This window comes from Mytilus edulis, chromosome 3 (genome assembly GCF_963676685.1).
Source record: "Mytilus edulis chromosome 3, xbMytEdul2.2, whole genome shotgun sequence".
In the NCBI taxonomy this organism is placed as follows: Eukaryota; Metazoa; Mollusca; class Bivalvia; order Mytilida; family Mytilidae; genus Mytilus; species Mytilus edulis.
This window is the reverse complement of record NC_092346.1, coordinates 84,486,395-84,507,570: the sequence shown is the minus strand read 5'-3', so window position 1 is coordinate 84,507,570 and position 21,176 is coordinate 84,486,395. Positions and strand designations below refer to the sequence as shown.

The window sequence follows — 21,176 nt, the reverse complement described above, 5'->3', positions numbered from 1 at the left end:
TCTTCATTTCTATTAACAATGACTGCATAATCACCTAGAACGGCTGTGCAATAACTTCTGGTACTTTTTCGTTAATATTTACAATTTTATTGCTCATGCTTCGCGTTTTCCCGATTTTTATTTTCCATGCAAAGTTTTTGTGATTTTTATTTCACATGTTTCTGTGTTCATAGCCATCCTTTACCAGCCTCTTATAAGCATATCATATATCCAAATTAGTTGACCTATTGCATATAGTATACAAGAACAGACTAAACCATGCAAATTTAATATTGACTAATGAACCATGAAAATGAGATCAGTTTGAGATGAACCCTGCAAGAAAGGCATGTACACCTTACAATCATTTCATACACCAAGTATAGTTGATCAATTGCTTATTGTGCGAGAATAACATCAAAATCCAAAAAGATCACCTTTAATCAATGAACCATGAAAATGAGGTCAAGGTCGCAAGACAGACATGTACATATAACAATTATTCCATACACTTAATATAGTTGACCTATTGATTCTTGTATTAAAATAAATGCCAAAACATAAAACTTTACATTGACCAATGAACTGTGGAAAAGAGGTCAAGGGCAATTGGATACCTACAATACAAGACATGTATCCCTTACAATCATTCCAGACACCAAATATAGATCATGTTACTTTGACCTTGATCCATGATCCATTACATGATGTCGAGGTCAGCTAAACCTGTCTGATTAAACTTTGCAAAGAACCCATATACCAAATAGTTATCAAATTACTCATAAGTGAGATATTTGCATGACAAACAAACTATTTTTTTTTTCCAGTAGTCGCTGAACCATGACAAGAATACATACACGTTTTACAAATCATGATTCATTTTAATGTTGATAGCCCTAAAGAAGAGTATCACATTAACTCAACATTATCAATGATCCATGAAAATGCAGTCAAGGTCAGATGAACCAAGCTAGACTGACATGAACACTTTACAATCATTTCATATACCACATATAGTTGACCTACTGCTTATAGTATTTGAGAAACTGACCTAATCACATAACTTTAATCTTGATCAATGATCCATCATATGAGTCGAAGTCAGATGAACCCTGTCTAATGGACATGAAGATGTGGCAAGAAATTATATATAACAAAAATAGTTATCCAACTACTAATTATAAATGAGAAATTCACATGACAAAAAATAAATTTCACAACCACTGAATCGTAAAAGTTAACTCAAGGACATTAGACATATCAGTACCAGTATGAAGAAGGAAACATGTTAGAATAAGGTTTAAGCATAAAGCTATGCACCATAGAGGTCTTCTGTTTTTTAAATATATAGCTTTATACAAATAGTAAATGTCAGATTGAATTCCCTATGCCTTGCATGCAGCAGGCGAGACAAAAAATGCAGAAGTTTATATGTCCCTTAACAATCATATCAATCTTAGGACTAAATCAAACGACTGTTTTGTGAAATATATTCTAATACCATTAAATTTATTCTTACAAAAATATCACAGACAACATGAGATAATAGTCAACAATGTTAGCAATTAGTCAAGTATATTATTTAACAATATAAATATCACCGATACTCCATTATCTTTAAAAGATGTGACACATGTGTTGATAATGTGTGGAGTATCCATCCCACATTGAGTCTACGTTTACCTCTGGTTGGAACATTACACAAGCCATACACAGAAACTTTGTAAATTCACTTTTTGCTGTGACATAATCTTAACATCACAAGCATGTTCATCAATGCTATAAAAATGATGAGTTTGTTTGCATTTAAATGTTCTCCTAAGTTAAATATGTTCTGCTAGGTTGTACTTCATCATGAACTCAAAGTCTTTATAACTAACACGGCCATCGCCATCTCTATCTAGCTCCCTGTATAGTAGAAAACAAAGCATGAACAGGACACTTTAGAAAATGCAAAAGTAAATAAATTGGTTAGTTATTCTACACAAACTTCCAAGTCTATTTTTTGTATCCATGGATCTGATTGTAATACTACTTGCATCCAATTCTTTATGGACCTGTTTGTAACTAAGAAAAGGAACCATTTTGAATTCTGTTTCTTTTTTTTTTGGTATGCCATTTCTTCAATAAAACAAATTAGTCACATTTTTCAATAGGTTTTTTTTTAAATTTTATTCCATTCTGAATAACCGACATTCATCCTGCAAGCTATCAATGATGTCAAAAACTTATGGTGCCAAAGACAAGAAATTGATGGCCCAAATAGACTGTTTAGATATAGGAAGATGTGGTGTTCGTCTAGTGCCAATGAGTCAACTCTCCATCCAAATAACAATTAATAAAAGTGAACCATTATAGGTCAATGTACGGCCTTCAACATGGAGCCTTGGCTCACACCGAACAACAAGCTATAAAGGGTCCCAAAATTATTAGTATAAAACCGTGTTTTCTTTATTTTTGAAATATTGGTACCTGTACTATATTTACTAAACTTTAAGTACAATATAGTTTCCTCATAATTCATAGTACATTTGTATATACATTGTATACATAAGTGTCTTGTCATTTGATTTTAATGAATGGTATGCTGTAAGTGACTGTTGTGGTAATAAAGTTTACATTCCCTTATATGGTGATATATACAGGGTCTATGAAGACCTTTTTAATACTTGACATTAAATACCTGGCAAAAAACTGTTTTGAGTTAAATTAACAATAAGAAAATCATGATATACAAAATCAAATGATGGAATAAGAAATTTTAATTTATATTTATAGAACTGAACGTTTACCTGAATGACATGTCAACAGCATACATAGGTAGATGTGGTGCTACATGTCCTACTGCTTTCTTAAAGTCTTCTACTGTCAAAAATCCTCTACCTAAACATAAACATACATATTCAATAATTTGCTCCTGCACCAACGCCCTTACTATAAGGCAACATTATAATTCACTGCCTATAATGCAAGATAATATAACTGGGTTATCTCCCATGTAATATAAGTTATACGTTTTTATAAGTGATTTATTTAAACAAAGAAGTGTTTTTCCATTGTACATTTCAGTAGAAACTAAGATGCCTGTATAAATAAGTAAAATATGTCTTTTTATCAAAATTTTATCGAAAAATTCAACGAGATATCTTTTCTGTATCCCTTAAAGCTTGCATTGCATGATAAGAAAGAAGTGGTCTTTTACACTATTGAAAATATTAATATATGGCTAATTGCTTGAGAAATCATATTATATAGCAATATATTTACAAGTTTATTTTTCATTGTTTTCATTACTCAGAATTCTAATTTTCTTAAAATGTAATTTGCATTCAGTAAAATATAAGTTTACAATAAAATATATTTTAATCATGCTTATTATCTTACACTGTGAATCAAATGCCATAAAAGTATGCCTAATATCTTGGTCTTCATCTGATTTCATCAACTTTTCTGACATTGCATCCATAAATTTAGCCAATTTCATGCCTAAAGGAAACAAAACCAACAAAAGTAATTAATTTACTAAGTTCAAAGTAGAACAGATTGATATTTTACAGTCTTTTTGTATGTGCTACAAACAGGTAACAAAATTGAAAACAAGATGGTTAGGACCTCAGAAAACATAAGAGCTACATCTATGATTAAGATTTTGTTGTGTTACAGGATGTTTATATAGCCATGAAATTACTTTTTGACACAGGCATGATCAAAAATACATGATTGCTGCATCATAGTGAAATGTGTCTCACAGAACACAGGTACTTGTCTCTGAATGTATTTTTTTTTAAATATCCATTAATATAACTTGTTATATTAAAGTTTAAATGCAAAAAAAAACAAAAACAAGTGCTTGTGTTTCAGCCTTTCAACTTATTGACAAACAATATCACATACTAAGCATGCAAGTTTCAAGACATGTAGTTGCTTACTTTTGTGTCCTCTGATCTCAAGATGTCTGACTAAGGTGTGGATTGTTTTCTCATTACAATCATACCTCATTATATTATTGTCTCCCTTACTTACAGTAACTTGTGGATGTCTGACTAAGGTGTGTTGTTACCTTGGCATTGCTAGCAAAAATGTGATTAAAAGGACACTTTGAGGGGAATTTTGGATTGGAAGGTCTATGCTATTTGGCTTACAACTGTATTAGCATTGTCACATTTAATTTTCATGGAGATTATTTGACATTGCCCCCCAAGTCATGTTCTAACAACTTAAAAACTTTTGCAACATTTACATAATTAGGTTTGTTTAAGATGAATCACTAATGGTAAGTCAATGATATATGGTATGTAAGTGTATTTCTATTAGCATTTGGAGGTCTCATATTACACCTGAATTCAATTAAAACAAGCAAATTGTTTATAGGTTTCCAGTAACAGGAAAATATTGCACATGCATTGATGATAAAGCATAGCGAGGCGAATAAAATTTTGGAACCTTTTTGGGCTAAAAAACATAAAATAAGTGTAACATGCAATTTTTAAACGGTTCCTATCGTGGGGCATGTTTATTTTGTAGTTGCTGTAAAGCGTATTGGTAAGGGTTGGACATTTTCGATCCTGTAATCTCCCTATTAATTGTCTTTCATAAAATGATAGTATGGATCCAAAGCTATGTACTGATAAATTTGATGTGGGACTTGTCAGTAAAAATTAGACAAGGAAAATTCTCGCCGGTTTGTACATGTTGTAAGTTAAGTTATCAAAACCTCATATATATCTTGTTGAAAACAAGATATACGCCTGTCTATTCGACGGAATTTACAATACGATCGACAAGAGTTAAAAAAGACAAACAAACAATTTTTTTACCAATGTTTGGTTGATTTGTTTCACCCAACAAAATTGGGGAGTGAGGGGTTCCAAATCAACCACAGTCTACGAATGAGTCTTATGACAAAGAATTTATGAATGACAGTCGACAAATGGAGACAGAAAGGCCACACTTAGTAGTCGGGTTGCAGTCTGGTCTTGAAAAAAGTATTCAATATATCAGTTTGGCGAACAGACATTCCGGTCAGACAGGCAAACCCCGGCCACAAAAAAAATATGCCCGTTTTTATTTATTATGTTCATTTAATGCGAAAAAGTTCTGTTGTAATTTTTGGTTTCTAATAGCAAAAAAGTGGACAAGATTATTGTTTTCAATCCAGTTCCGGCCAGAACTTGTTTAAGGCAAAAATCAGAATCATTTTTTTCTCTCAAATATCTAAAACTGCCTCCTCCAATCAAATGGTTTGTACCTTAGACTTTAAATCTACTAGTATCTAGAGCTTATACAGACTTGGGATCATTATTCAGCTATGTTATTTTAAAATAGGCTGGGCGTTTGGGGTTAAACATGTTTTTCGTAGGTTAATAATATTGCTGTGGAACCTTATTTTTCATGAGTGTAATAGTCTATAGAGTATTACTTTCTGTTTGGTGGAATAGTGGAATAGAAGTCAATACGTTCTTGCTCAATCCTTTGTCGCTTTGAAAGTGTTATGATTGTCATCCCCAGCCTAAGCAATGTATTACTGTTATTTGAATTCAAAATAACTGAGTGGCGTTTGTTCGACACACTGGTCAACTCCACCATAGCGAAATCACATGACTTTGACAATCAGTAAATTCCAGCGAAAAATATCTTTATAAGTAAAGAATTGTTGCAAAAAAAAAACAAATAATAGATTAATAATTATCACAAAAGATTAAATTGAAAACAGACACAGAATTTGTTAGTGTGAGGGTTGCTCACGGCTGTATTTGAAGGGGATGATTCTTTCTGATATAGCTTAAACTCTACTTTATCAATCTTTACACTTGGTATGTGGTATGCAAACACTTACATCTTGAACCATAGATGTCTTCTCCAAACTTTAGAATAAGCTGATCTGTTTCTAACTGAAATATAATGTGGAAATAAACAACAAGTATTAAAGACACTTTCCAAATCAATCTGTACAATGTTGTATGTATAACCAATAAGCATTCTATGGTAAGAACAATAACTGAAGATTAAATTTTTAAATCTTCATAAATATGACTGACCTAAGGGGGGCCCACTCCAGTCATGCTTCAGTGATTCCCTATAAAATCAACCAAATTTTTCCCACGAAAGGGGGGGGGGGGGGGCGGGCCCCCCAGGCCCCCCCCCCCCTGGATCCGCCTATGTGTCTGACAGATCTGTTATAAATGTGGAGCTGATGACTAAATATGAAGTCATTCTAATTACCTGAGGATAATGGGATGGATTAACACACAAACAAGATGAAAGTATTTTCAATACAGCGTCACTCCTAGAGCGAGGTATAAAATGGTAATCTATACACAGGCAAAGTTTACATGAAATTAACCCTAAACATGCTTGATATGCCGGAAACTCATTTGAACCTTAAAACAAAACAAAAAATTTTAATCTAAATTTTAAAAAATTTAAATGAATTTGAATAACTTTATTATGAAAAAAAGTTATTGCGAGTTTCAAATATGTTTGAGATGAAATTTGCGTGTGATTTATGCCACTTAATCAACATACAGAGTGGAATCATTTGTAAACAGTCTTCTGATCATTATTCTGATAAAGCTTGGAAATGGTTGGGCCTTGTTACTAAAGTTATTATTTCATAGAATTTCAAAGTTGATCAATAGAAATCAAGAATTAATTTTTGTTTACATGTATATTTCATTCTGCATTCCTGCTGAGTTGAGTATATTTCGGTTCTAAGGAGATGTTAAAAATGTTATTTCTTATAGCGCTTGTTTGTCAACATTGCCACTATCTGCATGTACATGTATATTTGCTAAAAAAAAATCATTTAAACTGAAAATTTAAGTTAAAATGAACTGGCTGATATTCTACACTTCTGACAAAGCCATTCACTAGTATGATGACCAAAATTATATTTTTCAAAAGTTTAGATATGACAGATATATGATCATATATTACAGAAATTATTAGCTAATTGGTTTGTAATAATTAAAGAGAGCAAAAATACTTTGTATGCTTCAAGCACCTTGTCTATTCATTCGAATCCAAAGTTAACTTTTGAATCTTTAATCACAAGGCGATAAAAGTAATATAAAAGAAAATGGAAGGGAAAAAAAGATTATATTATATAGAAGAAGAAGATGCTTTATTTCTATAAAATGGGCTCACAAGGAGCATAATATAATATCATTATAATACTATTCTTTTACAAATATAATAAACAATACAGTATACATAGTTACAAACACAAATAAGAAACAAGTTTTCATATAATTTTTAGTAGTATACATATATACCTTTAGAAAGTAACAAAAAAGTAAAAATACTGTGAGTAGGCTAAATATATCTAGCTGAACTGCAGGAGGCACCAAGGGACGGTGCTATATGGCATGGTGGGTGCATATTAAAATGTGTATCGGGACATTAATGATATGGTAAGATATTGTAAGAAGTTGCACATAACTGGTATGTCATCCTCATGCCTGGTGCAGAGGAGTCAGTACTATTTAAAGTGACACAACTGCAAGAGGCACCAAGGGACAATGCTAATTGACATGCCAAAGTGCACATAATTACGAAAAAGATAAAATATTACCAGTTAAATCAAAAATATCACAAACAGAAAGGTAATAGAACTTAAACTATGTGTATGTCCTGTACCCCACCATGCCAACCTTGTGCCTAGTGCAGAAAGCCTGATTTAAATATTTATCTTTCAAGTTATAATATTTTGTCTTCATCAACTAACTCACAGACAGATATCAAGATTCTCTACATTAAGAAGCCATATCAGTTTTTGGTTAGGAATCAAATGCGTAAAGTTTGGGCATAGTGAGTTAATAGAAGAATTTATGTATGAGTAGGTTGACATTTAACCTTTGATGGTTTATATCCAAATATTTCAGCCACTGCCATTTTGACATCCTCTCGAGTAAGAAATCCCTTGTTTCCATCATCAGCTTCATGAAAAACCTACAAAGAACATCAACAATTCTTTAACAATGCTCATTAAATTTAGAATGTAAAGAACAAGTTGCTTTCCTCCAAAGGAAGCGGAAATAAACCAAAAGAAACAATGTGATACAATAATAATGAACTTCTTGAAGGCTTTATCATATATTATGGAACTTGAAAATTATGTATTGCCTAACTTTTTTTAGTAATCTGCCTAGTCTTTCCTATTTTATTTAGAATATTTAATCATAAAAAGTTCAGCCGTTCTAACAGGGGGTGGGTGGTACATGTATTTAGTCATAAAACTATACTATTCAAATATCAAAAGGAGGGGTCATATTCTCTCGTTTAATCTGTTGGATAATACAGAATAGGGTGTTGTCCAATTTAAATAAGAAAGTACTAGTGTACATAATTCCCTTGTGAAAATTAGAAAGACTAGGCAGACAACTAAAAAAAGAGTGATATACTGTGGATTCACTTATTTTCGTGGGTACCAATTTTCGTGGATTAAGGAAAACTGACATGTTTGTGGATATTTAATTTCGTTGTTATGCCAAAGTTTGCATACAAGCCTATAGAAAATTTGTCATTCGTTGAACATTTGATTTCGTGGTTCACCTTTACCCACGAAATCCACGAAAATTGATAGCCAACGAATAATGATGAATCCACAGTAAATTTGTTTGCCCCCCCCCCCTTTTTATGGGAAAAATTTTGTTGATTATATAGGGAATCACTGAAGCATGACTGGAGCGGGCACCCCCTTCCCCCTTAGGTCAGTCAGCTGCCCCCCCCCCCTTTTATGAAAAGTTCTGGATCTGCCACTCGAAGAGAGAGAGTTAGCCAAGTTCTGTCTTTGATAGAAATAGATATTTTCTGTACAGGTATATGAGTAGACAGTGTTGTAGCTTTACTTTTTGCTGAGTTTTTGGTCTCTTGTGGACAGTTGTCTCATTGGCAATCATACCATAACTTATTTTTTATATTTACATTAAAAAAACTTGTGCTTTGCAGTCACTAAAGTCAAGTGTACCCTAGAATAGAGTTGTAACTATCACACGTGGTAACTATCAACAGTGGTTATTGATATCTTGAAATTGATAGTAAATAGCAAATACAAGTTATTTTTTGTATATTCATGTTCTTGCAATACAGAAAAAAAAGTGAAAATAATTGAAATTGACAGAAAAAAAACAAAAAAGGATTTTGGTAAAAAAGCAGGAGGAACAAAAATAATTATCCTGGCCACAAGTACCTATTAAACGCATGCAAACACCTTATCGCCATTTGTCAGCCATTACTGGATATCATACAGGTTCCCGTAAAATTTTGACGTCATAAAACAAAATATCTGACGCCACAATGGAAAAGTGATTGTTGCGTAGTCGTAGGGAACCATTATAGTAAGGCCTTCAAAAATATAGTCAAACCAAAACCCATTCTTAATAAAGTTAAGGTGAGAGGTACGTAAATGAACGCCTCTAGCGGAAAACGGGAAAATCGACGTTTGTTGCTATGGGAGTTATCTCCCGTACACCAGAAAATATATATTCAAGATGTCGGAATATATTCCGCTTCGTCGGAATAATGGTCAGTTTGGTGGAAGAGAATTGAATGCATCTCACCAAAATGTAACAAAAATTGAAGTATGTAAAATGAAATATCTTGTAACAGTTAAACAGTGCTTCCCTCCCATGAAAATGACAGTAACTTGTCATGTCGTGATGGTCGGAGTCTGAGAGTGATTGAGTTGGGTTAACTAGCTGACCAACATAAATGCTTGCAAGAATTTCTATTCACCATAATAATTCTACAAAACTGTTTAAAGTACAAGAAATCGGTCTCGGAAGTAATTTGTTTATACGTTGGGGTAACTGCACATATGTTTATACGCTGGTAATCGGCACAGATCAGAGTGACTTGAAGATCGGGAATGTTGATATGGGACGTGAAAACGAAATGAAGCATTGATAAGAATATCATAAACTCGTACATGCATTACACACATACACTCCCACATTATTATTTAACAAATTAAAGCTTACACTATATATTGTCATTTTATATATTGAAATTCCAAAGCAAATATAGTCACAGACTTACATTCAGTCATTTGCATTCAAAGAAACAAAATTTCCCAAAACAACTGTCACAGTGAAAGCGGCTAGGACGTATTCAATCCTCGAAAAAAATAAGGTTAATACTGATATTCATGATTTGATATTCCTGTTCTATAACCATTTTCTTATTTAAATATAAACATAAACCCGGCTTTCTTTACAGTGCTTTCTTTCACGTCCGCGACATGGTCTATAAATAGAGTTTGAAAATGAAAGTACTAGTACTATTTTAAAACAAATAATTTATAGTAAAAAAATATTGAAGCAAAAGAGTTTAATTGCTGCCTGTGTGACTTATGCACGGACAAACGGGAAGTAAAACTGTTTTTTAAAATGAACAAAAATTTAAAATAAATGTTACACCTTGCTTTTCATTCAATTTGAATTGAATGGAACATTGTGAGCTTCCAACGTGAAAAAGCGGCAAGGGTAAAATAGAGATCCGTTGCATGAAAAGTATTCTTTCATGATAACCGCCACTTCAAAAATAAAATAAATAGCAAAGTACATGTACATATATAATATTGAAAATTTAGAAATTTCTGGGTGCATCAATCAATTCATTTTAAAATGCGCAAAATTTCGGAACTACGGTTATATCGATTTCAGTTGATACTATTTGTATACATGTACAAATGTACATGTGCAAATGCTGCTGTAATTTTTTTTAATTAGAGTTTTCATTTTTGCGTTACGTATTTCTTCTCAATTTTCGCAATAAATAAAACTTTGCAAACAATTCTACGAACAGGAATATTGTTGGCATAAATTACGAAGTACGTAATGCCGTTGGCTATTTCCAATCGCTGCAACATCTAATGCCTAGTTCACAATTACATTAAATGTAAAAGCAGCATAATTAATACGTTAAAACTCCCTCGAAGACGGTTCTTCAAAATCACATGCAGCTTTTCTATTCAGTACATAATTAGCTTAATCATTACAGCTAACAAAAAACAGACTTGATACATTTATCAGAACGTCCTATAATGTGTGTTCAAAGTCCGTGTTGAACAATTTATAAATAACACATAGCTGAGTTCTGGATAGAGCAGATTTGTACCCCGAGAAAACATTGTCTACCGCGGCGAAGCTGAGTAACAAACAACCAAAAGATGAATAAGTTGGAATTTATATACATTTGTTTTTAAATATTCACATATATGCACTGTCCTCACTATAATAATGGAACAAATCCAACGATAGGAAAAAAAATTAGGGATAATATACATCAAACTTTGAAATATTCTTTTTGTTTAACTTTTGCCTATAATTTACATTTTTCCCACATCTCCTTTCGTGTCATATTAAACACACCATTTAAGTTTGCAAATGACCAGTACTATTTGGATCGAAGTATGTGTTCATGTTTGTGTTGTTCTCGTGCCATAGAAACATACATTTATATATTTTATATGCATGACCTCCTGCAACTATCGGGGGAATAAAAGTTTACTGTTGTGTTTTTTTTTATGCACCCGCCGTAGTGGAGGGGGCTGTAAGTTTTACACTTCTCCGTCTTTCCGTCCGTCCGTCCCAAAATTGGTTTCTGTTCTCTAACTATAGTTTGCCTCAACCAAATGTTAGGAATCTTATAAACTATGCTAATTACCACAAAACACAGATCTAGTTTAAATTTTGGTGGCGTCACTTTTACCGTTCTAGGGTTATGCCCAATAATAAATTGAAAAATTGCTACATTTTTCGTTTCCGTTCTCTAAGATTAGTTTGCCTCAACCAAATGTAAATAAACATATGCACAATGCTTATAACAATTAAACTAAGATCAAGTACAAATTTGGGTAGCGTCACTTTAATGTTTTTAGTTACGTCACTTTAGAACTTTATATGCAAGCGGGGGCATCGTCTGTGTCCCATGGACGCATTTCCCCATTTATTTACTATTGTTTGTCTTTTGGCCGTTTTCCGGGGTTTTTTCCCATGGCATTGTCAGTATGATTTCGGCTTATAGGTTTGAAATTCCTGTTGCGTGGTATATTTCGCCTCCCTTATTCTGAAGCAGCAAAATTGTGGTCGGAAATGTGAACATTGAATGTATATCGTCATTCGGAGAATCTATTTTAAGGACAGATCTTTTATTGTTTCTGTTATATATATTTATAAACATTTGTAAATCTTTTAAAGTGTCACTTGACACTGTGTTTAATCATTCCAGAAATCATGACGTTATAAATACATAGGTTCTCGTATAATAACTGAAAATCAAAAATAGGCAATCAATTCTTTTTTCAAACAGGATAATATGCTTAATTGCGCATTCGAATAGCCAAACAAATTATAATGAAGCAGTCGTTGTCCTTACAATTCTGCTGATATAGCCTTGACGTTGCGTAATTCCTTCGGCGACGTCATGATTTTTTCCCCTCTTTTCCCGTCAGCAACACACTTTCAACGGCTGATATATAAAAAGGGAGTTCGGAAACCCCTTGAAAATTATATATCAAAAGAAAGAAAAATAATACCTTAAAAACATTTGATTTTTATAGAAAAATCGTAGGATTGGTTTAAACTCCAGAATAACTAAAGTTTGAAATTTCTTATTTTTGGTTTGAATTTGACGTTATGTCTATATACTTTATGTTGTTTCCTAACAATTTTCAAATTTCTGGAACTCGGAAATTAGATCGGTGACAAACTTAATTTTTTCGATTTTTCATTTTCTTTTTATAAGTTCTACGTGTTTACATACAATTTCTTTTAAAAATCGCCGGACAAGCAATTTACGTACCTGTTACCTTAAGACAGCTTTAAAAGGCCTGAACATGACAAAAAAACATGCTTGTAGACAATGGTTAGTTTTCTAGCATTGATATTTTGCTCTGTCTTATGCCTGTATTTCAATAAATTATTTAGACTGCAACTGTTTAAAGGGGCACTAGCTGTCAAATTCATTGTAACCGATTTGACTCAAATTCTCATATTTGGTTTATAACAATGTAAAACATTTATCCAAACTATCAAAAGTCTAAAATAAACAGTTTACAGAGCATGGGGGAGATAATATATAGGTTCGTTTCGTGTGTATTTTAGTCCAGACGCCATCTAATTAACTATCGATTTGACCTCAGATGACCATATAAGCGATGTAAACAAAAATAAAGATACGAATAGATTAAACCAACACGTGCAATTGCATTTTTAAAGGTCTGTTTGATTTTATTTTATAGATTAAAAATAGATGTTTCTCATTGTTTTTAACCATATAAGAATGATTTTATGTGCATCGAATTAGTAATCAAATGATTTACCGTAGTTTCACTTTCATTGTTGACATTCTTTTTCTTTAAATAACCAGTACACGTACAATGCATGCGTTGTCAATCTCTAGCTAGGGGTTAACTTGAAGTTCACATGAATACCGGTTAGAATGATGATGACGTTTTCACTTGCAAGTGAATCAGTCAAAAATTATGTTTAATGGCTTATTTCAACAAAATTAAAGGAAATTGATTGCTAAAAGCAAATTATTATTTCATTATTCCAATTTGATTAATGATTGATCTAAAAAAAATCATACTTTATTTTTTTATATATATCGTAGCTAGTGCCCCTTTAAAAGTGTTTGTTTTGCAAATTTACACATTTTTAAGTCATTAGACATTACTGAAGACAAAAGTTGTTTATCTTGCTTCGTCAGCGATCTTGGGAAATTATGATACCCATATTCCTTCAGATTAAAATCCAGACTACAGGACATTTTTTGGTAAATATTGTAGTGGTGCTGTCATGTTCAGTCGTGCCAAGCAAAAGTGCACCTGGGGTTGTTTACCCGGAAGTAGAACAATTATTGGCGAGAAATTGTCACGTGATGCGACAAAATTAACAGCCACTCAAATGGGAATAATTTTCAAGATGGCTACCTAATGTAACCCGGAGTGTTTATTCATGAAAAAATCAGGGAAAGGCGTGTTATTTCTGTAAATATGTCTAGTCAAAACACGCGAACGACTAGATATAGTACTAGGAATACAAAAAATCGTTCCAACGTGAAACAGTCATCAACAAGAAGGAATAACGAAGGTGAGTTTGCGAGGGGTCATTGTCTGTTTTATAAAAAATGTATTTTTAGTCGTTCTTTGCAGTCAGCAAGTCTGCATAATAAATTAAACTTTATTTCAAATTATATATAGTTCAAATAAAATGAGAGATTTTGTGAGGTGCTTGCTTAAAATAGCTACACACATAAAGCTATCTACAACTATCAATTATATGTTTTTTGTCATGTATAGTTGTGATTATGTTGATTATCTATTTTCGTAAAACTTTTGGTCTTTATAGTTTGATAACTTTTTTATGTTCATGTTCAATATTACCAAATGGTACATGTCAAATTTGAACCCCAATTAATAAATTGATAGACATTGAAGCTGAAATCTTACTGTTTACATATGATTAAGGGTGATATGTATGATAATGTAGGGCATGTACATCAATTTGACAGCAAGCCAAGAACTCAAAATAGTAGAGAGGATGTCTAGAAATAGTATATAGCATGTGTAATTCAAAAATTGATAGGCGTTCATACACCATTTCTTTTAGTAAATAAAGAGCATGATTTTACTAATATACAAAAGTTACAACTCTACCAGCAAGGGTTATAAGCAATATGTATGTACTTCGAGATTCCGCCAGTGTAGACGCACCCCTCAATTGAATGCAAGGGTACAGTGGATCCATGTTCACTCCCTAAGGATTAATGGAGATGTGTCCTTTACAATATTAACCCACCACCAGAACAATCCCCACCCCCATCACCGCCCAAGAGAGCGTGTAGGACACCGGGAAGTCTGTTAATATTGTGAAGGAAGCCGATGTACTCAGAGGGAACCACTGGGCTTCCCAGCGGGAACAGACAACCCGAAGAGATTTCAGAGGATTGATCTCCAGGTTAAGCTGGGAACAACTTTGACCTACCAAGGCCCCCGAAGTGACACATGGCACAATAAGAAACACTGTACCATTCTCATCACAATCATTGTGATCAATCCTTTTATATTGCATCCTCAGTACCAAAAGAACATCATAACAGTTCTATTTTTTTTATGTCTGTAGCAGGGCTTCCAAAACGGTCGTATATTCCGGTCATTTGTATAATGTCCGGTAAAAGTCCGACTGGGCAAAGCATGAAACGGTCATATACTTTTTAGTTTTCAAGGCTTTTTTGGTCATTTTAACATAATTCACGTCCTTTTTGACCCAACCTTTTGCCTTTAACATCAACACATTTCCGGTCATAAAAGTGACATAATGATTAATTACTATCAAAACAACCTCCACTTCAATACTTTCTAATTTTAATCAAGGCTAATTAGTAGTTGGACAGCTGAAATCTACCTGTTCAGGTGACAGGTGAACTATTTTCAGTACCGGACATCGTATAAATTGATCAGTCTATTCACAATTATTTTCTTACATTTCAGCGGTTTGTATCTAATTGATTTAGTCCAAAAGATTAAAATTATAAGAAATTAGTTTATCAACATGATTTGATGAAAAATTAAAAAAGGTTTTAAATGAAAAATCGTCAGAACTACGTTGTATGAACTAGAACATGTGTGCGGATGTGCACAGGTAGGAAATTTAATTATGCATCCTACATTTCTTCAAAAATGCTAAAATTATCATTTATACCTGTATATAACGTTCATTTCAAGTATTTTGTTGAATTAATAACGTGGAAATAGCTTCTTCACTCAGTTGTGCTTTGTAAACGTACATGGATTTTCCGTATCCGTTTATGGTCCATGTTTTACAATTGTCAAGTCAACATCCGGTTAGAAAAATGTGATTTTAAAACGAAAGTAAAGTTTTTTCTTTTCACAAATAAAGAGTCTAAGGCAGATACAAATGTATGAGCACGCTGATGTGCACACTTTGAATGATGCACTGCCAATTTAACAGTTTACATCCGAACATCAAATTCATATCAAAGTAAAGTTTAAAATCGTTATTTTAATGTAATGTCAATCATTGGAATGGCCATCTGATTACCATAATTGCCTTTTGTGACTAAGTCTTAAGGGATTAAAATCGGGATCAGATATAAAATGTCCGGCTGGCTCAAATATTTTTTGGAAGCCCTGGTCTGTAGCAGAGTTTTTTGCAACTTCAACACATGTTCTGATTGTTAAGCTTTCTGGTTGTTAGTCTTAGGCTTAATTATGATGATGGTGAAAGATTTATTGCTATTTAGTCTCCAGCACTAATTCTGTTGTGCAGCTAAAAAGCTCTCGGCCTTGTAAGTTCTGACACTTTCACATCAAAACAACACCTAAATCCTGAAGTGGTCATGCTTGCATGAATATATGGCAATGAAAAGGCATTCATATGCTTATAGATTTTTCAGACCTTCATAAATTAGGGAAGAGTTGTATCATAATTATATAATCATGTTATTGAATAGTCAGGAGTAACTGAGTTAATTTAATATTAAAACAAACTTTTTTTTTAAAAACTATTTTCTTGTTATTTCAACATTTATTAGATGTAGTTGTTATTGTCATTAAATTAATTAATTGACACCTGTCAGCTGTAGGGAATCTTGATATTAAATCTACTTGTCTGTTATCCCATAGATAAAAATATTTCCACCATCATTGCATCATTCAATTTTTAACTAGAATTGATAGTATTGACCGGGTCAGTAAACTTTATGTGATCATACGTATATGTTTTTTTTAGCATTATATATGATATAATATTAGTATAAAATGACATATTCATATATTAGATTACTTAATTACAGTCTGATTAAAACCAGCCCCACTATCCACTTACAAACGCAAGTGGATAGTGGGGGTTGGTTTTAATAAGACTGACTTACTAATAAACTGAATTTCATTTCTTTTGAAAAATATTAAGGGTATTTATGATTTCTTTTTTCCAGAAGGAGGCAGAGACAGATCTAACAGTAATAGCAGTGGCGAGGAAAATGACATTAAACCTGGAAGAATCAGATATAACCTCAGAAAAAGAAGTTTGGACTCATCAGAAAATGGTGAAGCAGGAGACCAGAAAGATGCACAGATGTCTAAACGAAGAAAATCATCTTCTCGTTCTGTAGCTCCATATTTGAAAGGTAGTTTATACAAAAGAATTTATATGCATTCATTCTGTGTATTATGAATATAAACTTGAAATTTGAAAATGCACTTACAGCAGACTTTTCTGTTAAAACATAGAATTTTGTAGTCACTATTTCAGATTCATATCACACCATACTCATCACCAACATTTGATAGACTTTTACAGATTATTGAAATTTTAGGATTGCAATATTAAATTTTCAATTACACATATTCTGCAGGTGTCTACATGTATGTGATCAACAATAATCCAGCAAACATTCTTCCATGTTCATTACATATCAGAGAAGTTGACTTGTTGAAGATGAATAAAATTAACATTCAGCTGAGCAACTATGTTTGATACCATGATATGTGTCTTAGTTTTATTCATTATATCATTTTTAAATTTGCACAATTGCAAAAAGTTTTCATTATAAAATATAAATGTATGCTGGGTATTATATATTTGGCATATTAATTTGAGTTACATCTATTTTTATACAAATTATCAATGTCATAAATACTTTGTACATTAGTAAATGTTAGGCAAGTAGAGATTAGATTCATTAAAATATTAGCCTCTAATTATTTATTAATCTTTATATTTTCCATGTTCAGGAAATGCAGTTGGAGCTCGATACATTCAAGAGGAATTACCTGATGAAGTTCTTTTGAAGATTTTGAGTTATCTGTTAGAGTTTGACCTTTGTCGAGTAGCTTGTGTTTGTAAGAGATTTAGAACTATTGCTAATGATACAGAATTATGGTAAGAAACGGTGATGACATTCGTTAAAACATTAACATTTTTAAAGTCATAAGTCAAACATGTCATTAATGAAATAGGGTTTTAACTTGCCGAATTCCTCTGAAACTCGCTAATTCTCACCAAGTCTTGATTTAAGTTTCATTCATTGTACATTTTCTTGTACATTTTTTATGTTATGTTACATATATCATGTATATTATGAATCAATATTTTTTGTTTGAATGCTCTTAATATAACCCCATATTTGTTCTCCTTTTATTCTTATGAGGTATCTGCATGTACATAGATCCCATCTTATTGCAGGAAGAAATTGTATCAAGAAGTATTTGAGTATGACTTCCCTCTGCTTCACCCAGAACCAAGGGTATTTAAGTTTCTACACCCACAAGTTTACTGTGACTATGATAATCCATGGAAAGAAAGCTTCAGACAGTTGGTAAGTCCACAATATATCATGATAATAATGAACATGTTTTCTTTAAAGTCATAATAAACAAGTGACTGGTGAAATTTCAATTGGAGTTATCTTTCTTTGTCCAGAATAGTAGTTGAATCAACTTAAATCATTGTTTTATACAATATACAATGTATATTCCCTTTTACTACCATTTGATAAATTAAAACAATCTTTACCATTCAGTGATAACAAGCACTTTTTTTACATTTTAATATTTAAGAAATAATTCATGGGGGCTTGAATATATCGTGATTTTACCACGGGTTGGCCCTTTATGACAAATATTTTACCCCTGAGCGATAGCGAGGGGTAAAATATCGGCATAAAGGGACAACCCGTGGTAAAATCTAGATATATTCAAGCCCCCATGAATTATTTCGATTCTGATAGGACACATACGGCAATTCTTTTGGATCGAAGCGCTCTAGGTGTAGGCAAATATTTGCCGTTCCCATAAATAAACGCACTAATAAACTAGCGTAAAAGAATGGAGCAAACTGCATTAGTGACATGCTTAAACTATTTAAAATAATGTATTTAGACAGTTTTGGATGAATTTGAATGATAATTTATTTATATGTCTTATATGATGTACAATAAAGGGCTTTTGCCACATTTTAGCATCATTTGTGTATGTTTCCTTGTGATGATTTTCGGATTCACAAGCGTGTATTTTCCCGTAAAATGCTTACATTCTAACGTCATTGTTCTATGACGTCGGGTATCTCATTCATAAAAAAGCATATGACGTGGGAGTACAATCGGAACAGCACTGGCAATATATTCATATTTTACCACGGGTGTGTACTCAAAGCGTTTGAAGGACGTCATGTTAGAATTTATGATGTATTTAAATGAGTAATTATTGTTGCAAACTCCATTAGAAATTTGAATTGAGATCGGTTTTGGAATAAAGGAAAAGGGGATGTAAAAAAAAAAAAATTGAGGGGGGGGGGGGGGGGTGTCAATTTTTCTCATTTGAAATTTCATAAATAAAAAGAAAATTTCTTCAAACATTTTTTTGAGAGGATTAATATTCAACAGCATAGTGAATTGCTCAAAGGCAAAATAAAAATTTTAAAGTTTATTAGACCACATTCATTCTGTGTCAGAAACCTATGCTGTGTCAACTATTTAATCACAATCCAAATTTAGAGCTGAATCCAGCTTGAATGTTGTGTCCGTACTTGCACCAACCGTTCAGGGTTCAACCTCTGCGGTCGTATAAAGCTGCGCCCTCAAAGCATCTTGTTTTTCTCAGTAGCTACAATTCACAGTTTCTTGATATATGGCACAAAACTTCATCTGGAAATTCTAGTTATGCTTTACCCTGTAACGTGTTTCCACTTCATTCAATGTTTTATTTGTTTATCTCAAACATATCTTAAAGTCATAAGAAACGAGTGACTGGTGAAAAATTATGTTCATCTGATTCTTAACCAATGCATGTATATATCATAAACTTAGTCCTCTGTGCACGATTTTATTATTTTTTACGCAAATATATCGTATAATCGTCAATTTTTTTTCTATCTGTCTGTTATGAGTTAACAAATATGGCTACTCATTAAATGCCGTGTTTTGAAGCCGAAGTTTACCGATTGTCACCTTATAGTAAATAATCAACAAAAAGCATGGGTATTTAGCACATGTTTAACATATACAATCAGGTAATTGTTTGTTTTAATCAAAGATTCATGCGTATTGCTATCACCGGATTTTTACGAGGAGGGTCACGTTTAGGTCACTATGCATACGGAAAATATGTCAGCGAATTGCTTCCTGGCAGCAAGCAATTAAAAATAAGTAAACTTCTTCTAAATGTGGACAAATTAAAGAATTTTCCTCAGAAAAAAGTATATGTACATAAGTTGTATAATGAAAACTATCCATTTAATTTTAAAAAACATATTGCATATTTTTTTTTAATTTGAGGTTTCATATGACTTTAAATAGAAAAGTATCTCAATTATTTTCCTTTATAAGTTCAATGTAGAGATTTGTGTTTGATGTAAATGATACATAAGATTACAAAATTAACTAATCTGGGTTTTTTTCTTCAGTGTAAAGGTATACATGTGAGACCTGGGTTCAGAGATCTGTATCACAGAAAGTACAGAAAGTTAAAAGGCAGAGATATGAAGGTAAGGGTCAAAAACTAGTTCAGATTTTATAATCCAATATATTTCTTGTGATAAGTTTATAAAGGAATAATGGAAACTCAAATTAGACTTCCAACAATCATTATTTTAGATGCACAGAAATGTCTTTTTTTAAGTTATCCTCCACATAGCTTTACATGCTACTTTGATGTTAAACACTGACAGTTCATTGTTTTCATCTCCCAGTCATTACACATATGTAGAATGTGTTTAAAATAAAACACAGATACTGAGCTCCAAAGTAAAGTCATTCTATATATGAATTTTTTATAAAACTTTTTTTTCAATTTTAGTGCTTTGAAACAATTGAATTTGCATATGACTGGGTTGTAACAGAAGAGTTGGAAAACCAGATAATCTTTGTCCATTCAGGAATATATCATAGAGAATATCTCTTTATTGACACCAATGTGGCTATAATAGGTGCTGGTAAGTATACTAAACATGTAAAACCCTTGTTATCTTTGTCTTCAAAGGAAAAACTCAGGTGTGCTGTTTCCAGTGGCTGTATGAACAATTTGTCAAAAATAGGGTTTATGTCAATTCAAATAGAAACGCTAATGGTTTGTCAATCATAAAATATTCAAAAGTTTATTTATTATTCACATTGTTCATGGTCTTTTTTTGTGCATTTTTCAATGTTTTTGTCAAAATGTCCAGCTTAGCCAA

The 21,176-nt window shown here is 32.4% G+C and overlaps 2 protein-coding genes across 2 annotated transcripts in view; one reads left to right on the top strand and one right to left on the bottom strand.

Moving 5' to 3' along the window:
* Positions 1 to 1,457: 1,457 nt before the first annotated feature.
* LOC139514579 (EF-hand calcium-binding domain-containing protein 11-like) lies at positions 1,458 to 13,835 on the bottom strand. Its single transcript, XM_071303971.1, has 6 exons — positions 13,660 to 13,835; positions 7,834 to 7,929; positions 5,816 to 5,870; positions 3,364 to 3,465; positions 2,772 to 2,862; positions 1,458 to 1,887 (listed from the first exon to the last, which is right to left on the bottom strand). Exons 1-6 carry the CDS (start codon positions 13,750 to 13,752, stop codon positions 1,803 to 1,805), a joined length of 522 nt encoding a protein of 173 aa, XP_071160072.1. The 5' UTR covers positions 13,753 to 13,835; the 3' UTR covers positions 1,458 to 1,802.
* The window catches only part of LOC139514578 (F-box only protein 11-like), a 26,775-nt gene continuing 19,428 nt past the window's right edge, over positions 13,830 to 21,176 (top strand). Inside the window, exons 1-6 of the mRNA XM_071303970.1 lie at positions 13,830 to 14,075; positions 16,942 to 17,133; positions 17,741 to 17,888; positions 18,192 to 18,324; positions 20,409 to 20,489; positions 20,801 to 20,936. Of these exons, the coding sequence (XP_071160071.1) occupies positions 13,979 to 14,075; positions 16,942 to 17,133; positions 17,741 to 17,888; positions 18,192 to 18,324; positions 20,409 to 20,489; positions 20,801 to 20,936 (787 nt within the window). The 5' untranslated portion in view covers positions 13,830 to 13,978. The remainder of the gene's footprint in view (positions 14,076 to 16,941; positions 17,134 to 17,740; positions 17,889 to 18,191; positions 18,325 to 20,408; positions 20,490 to 20,800; positions 20,937 to 21,176) is intronic.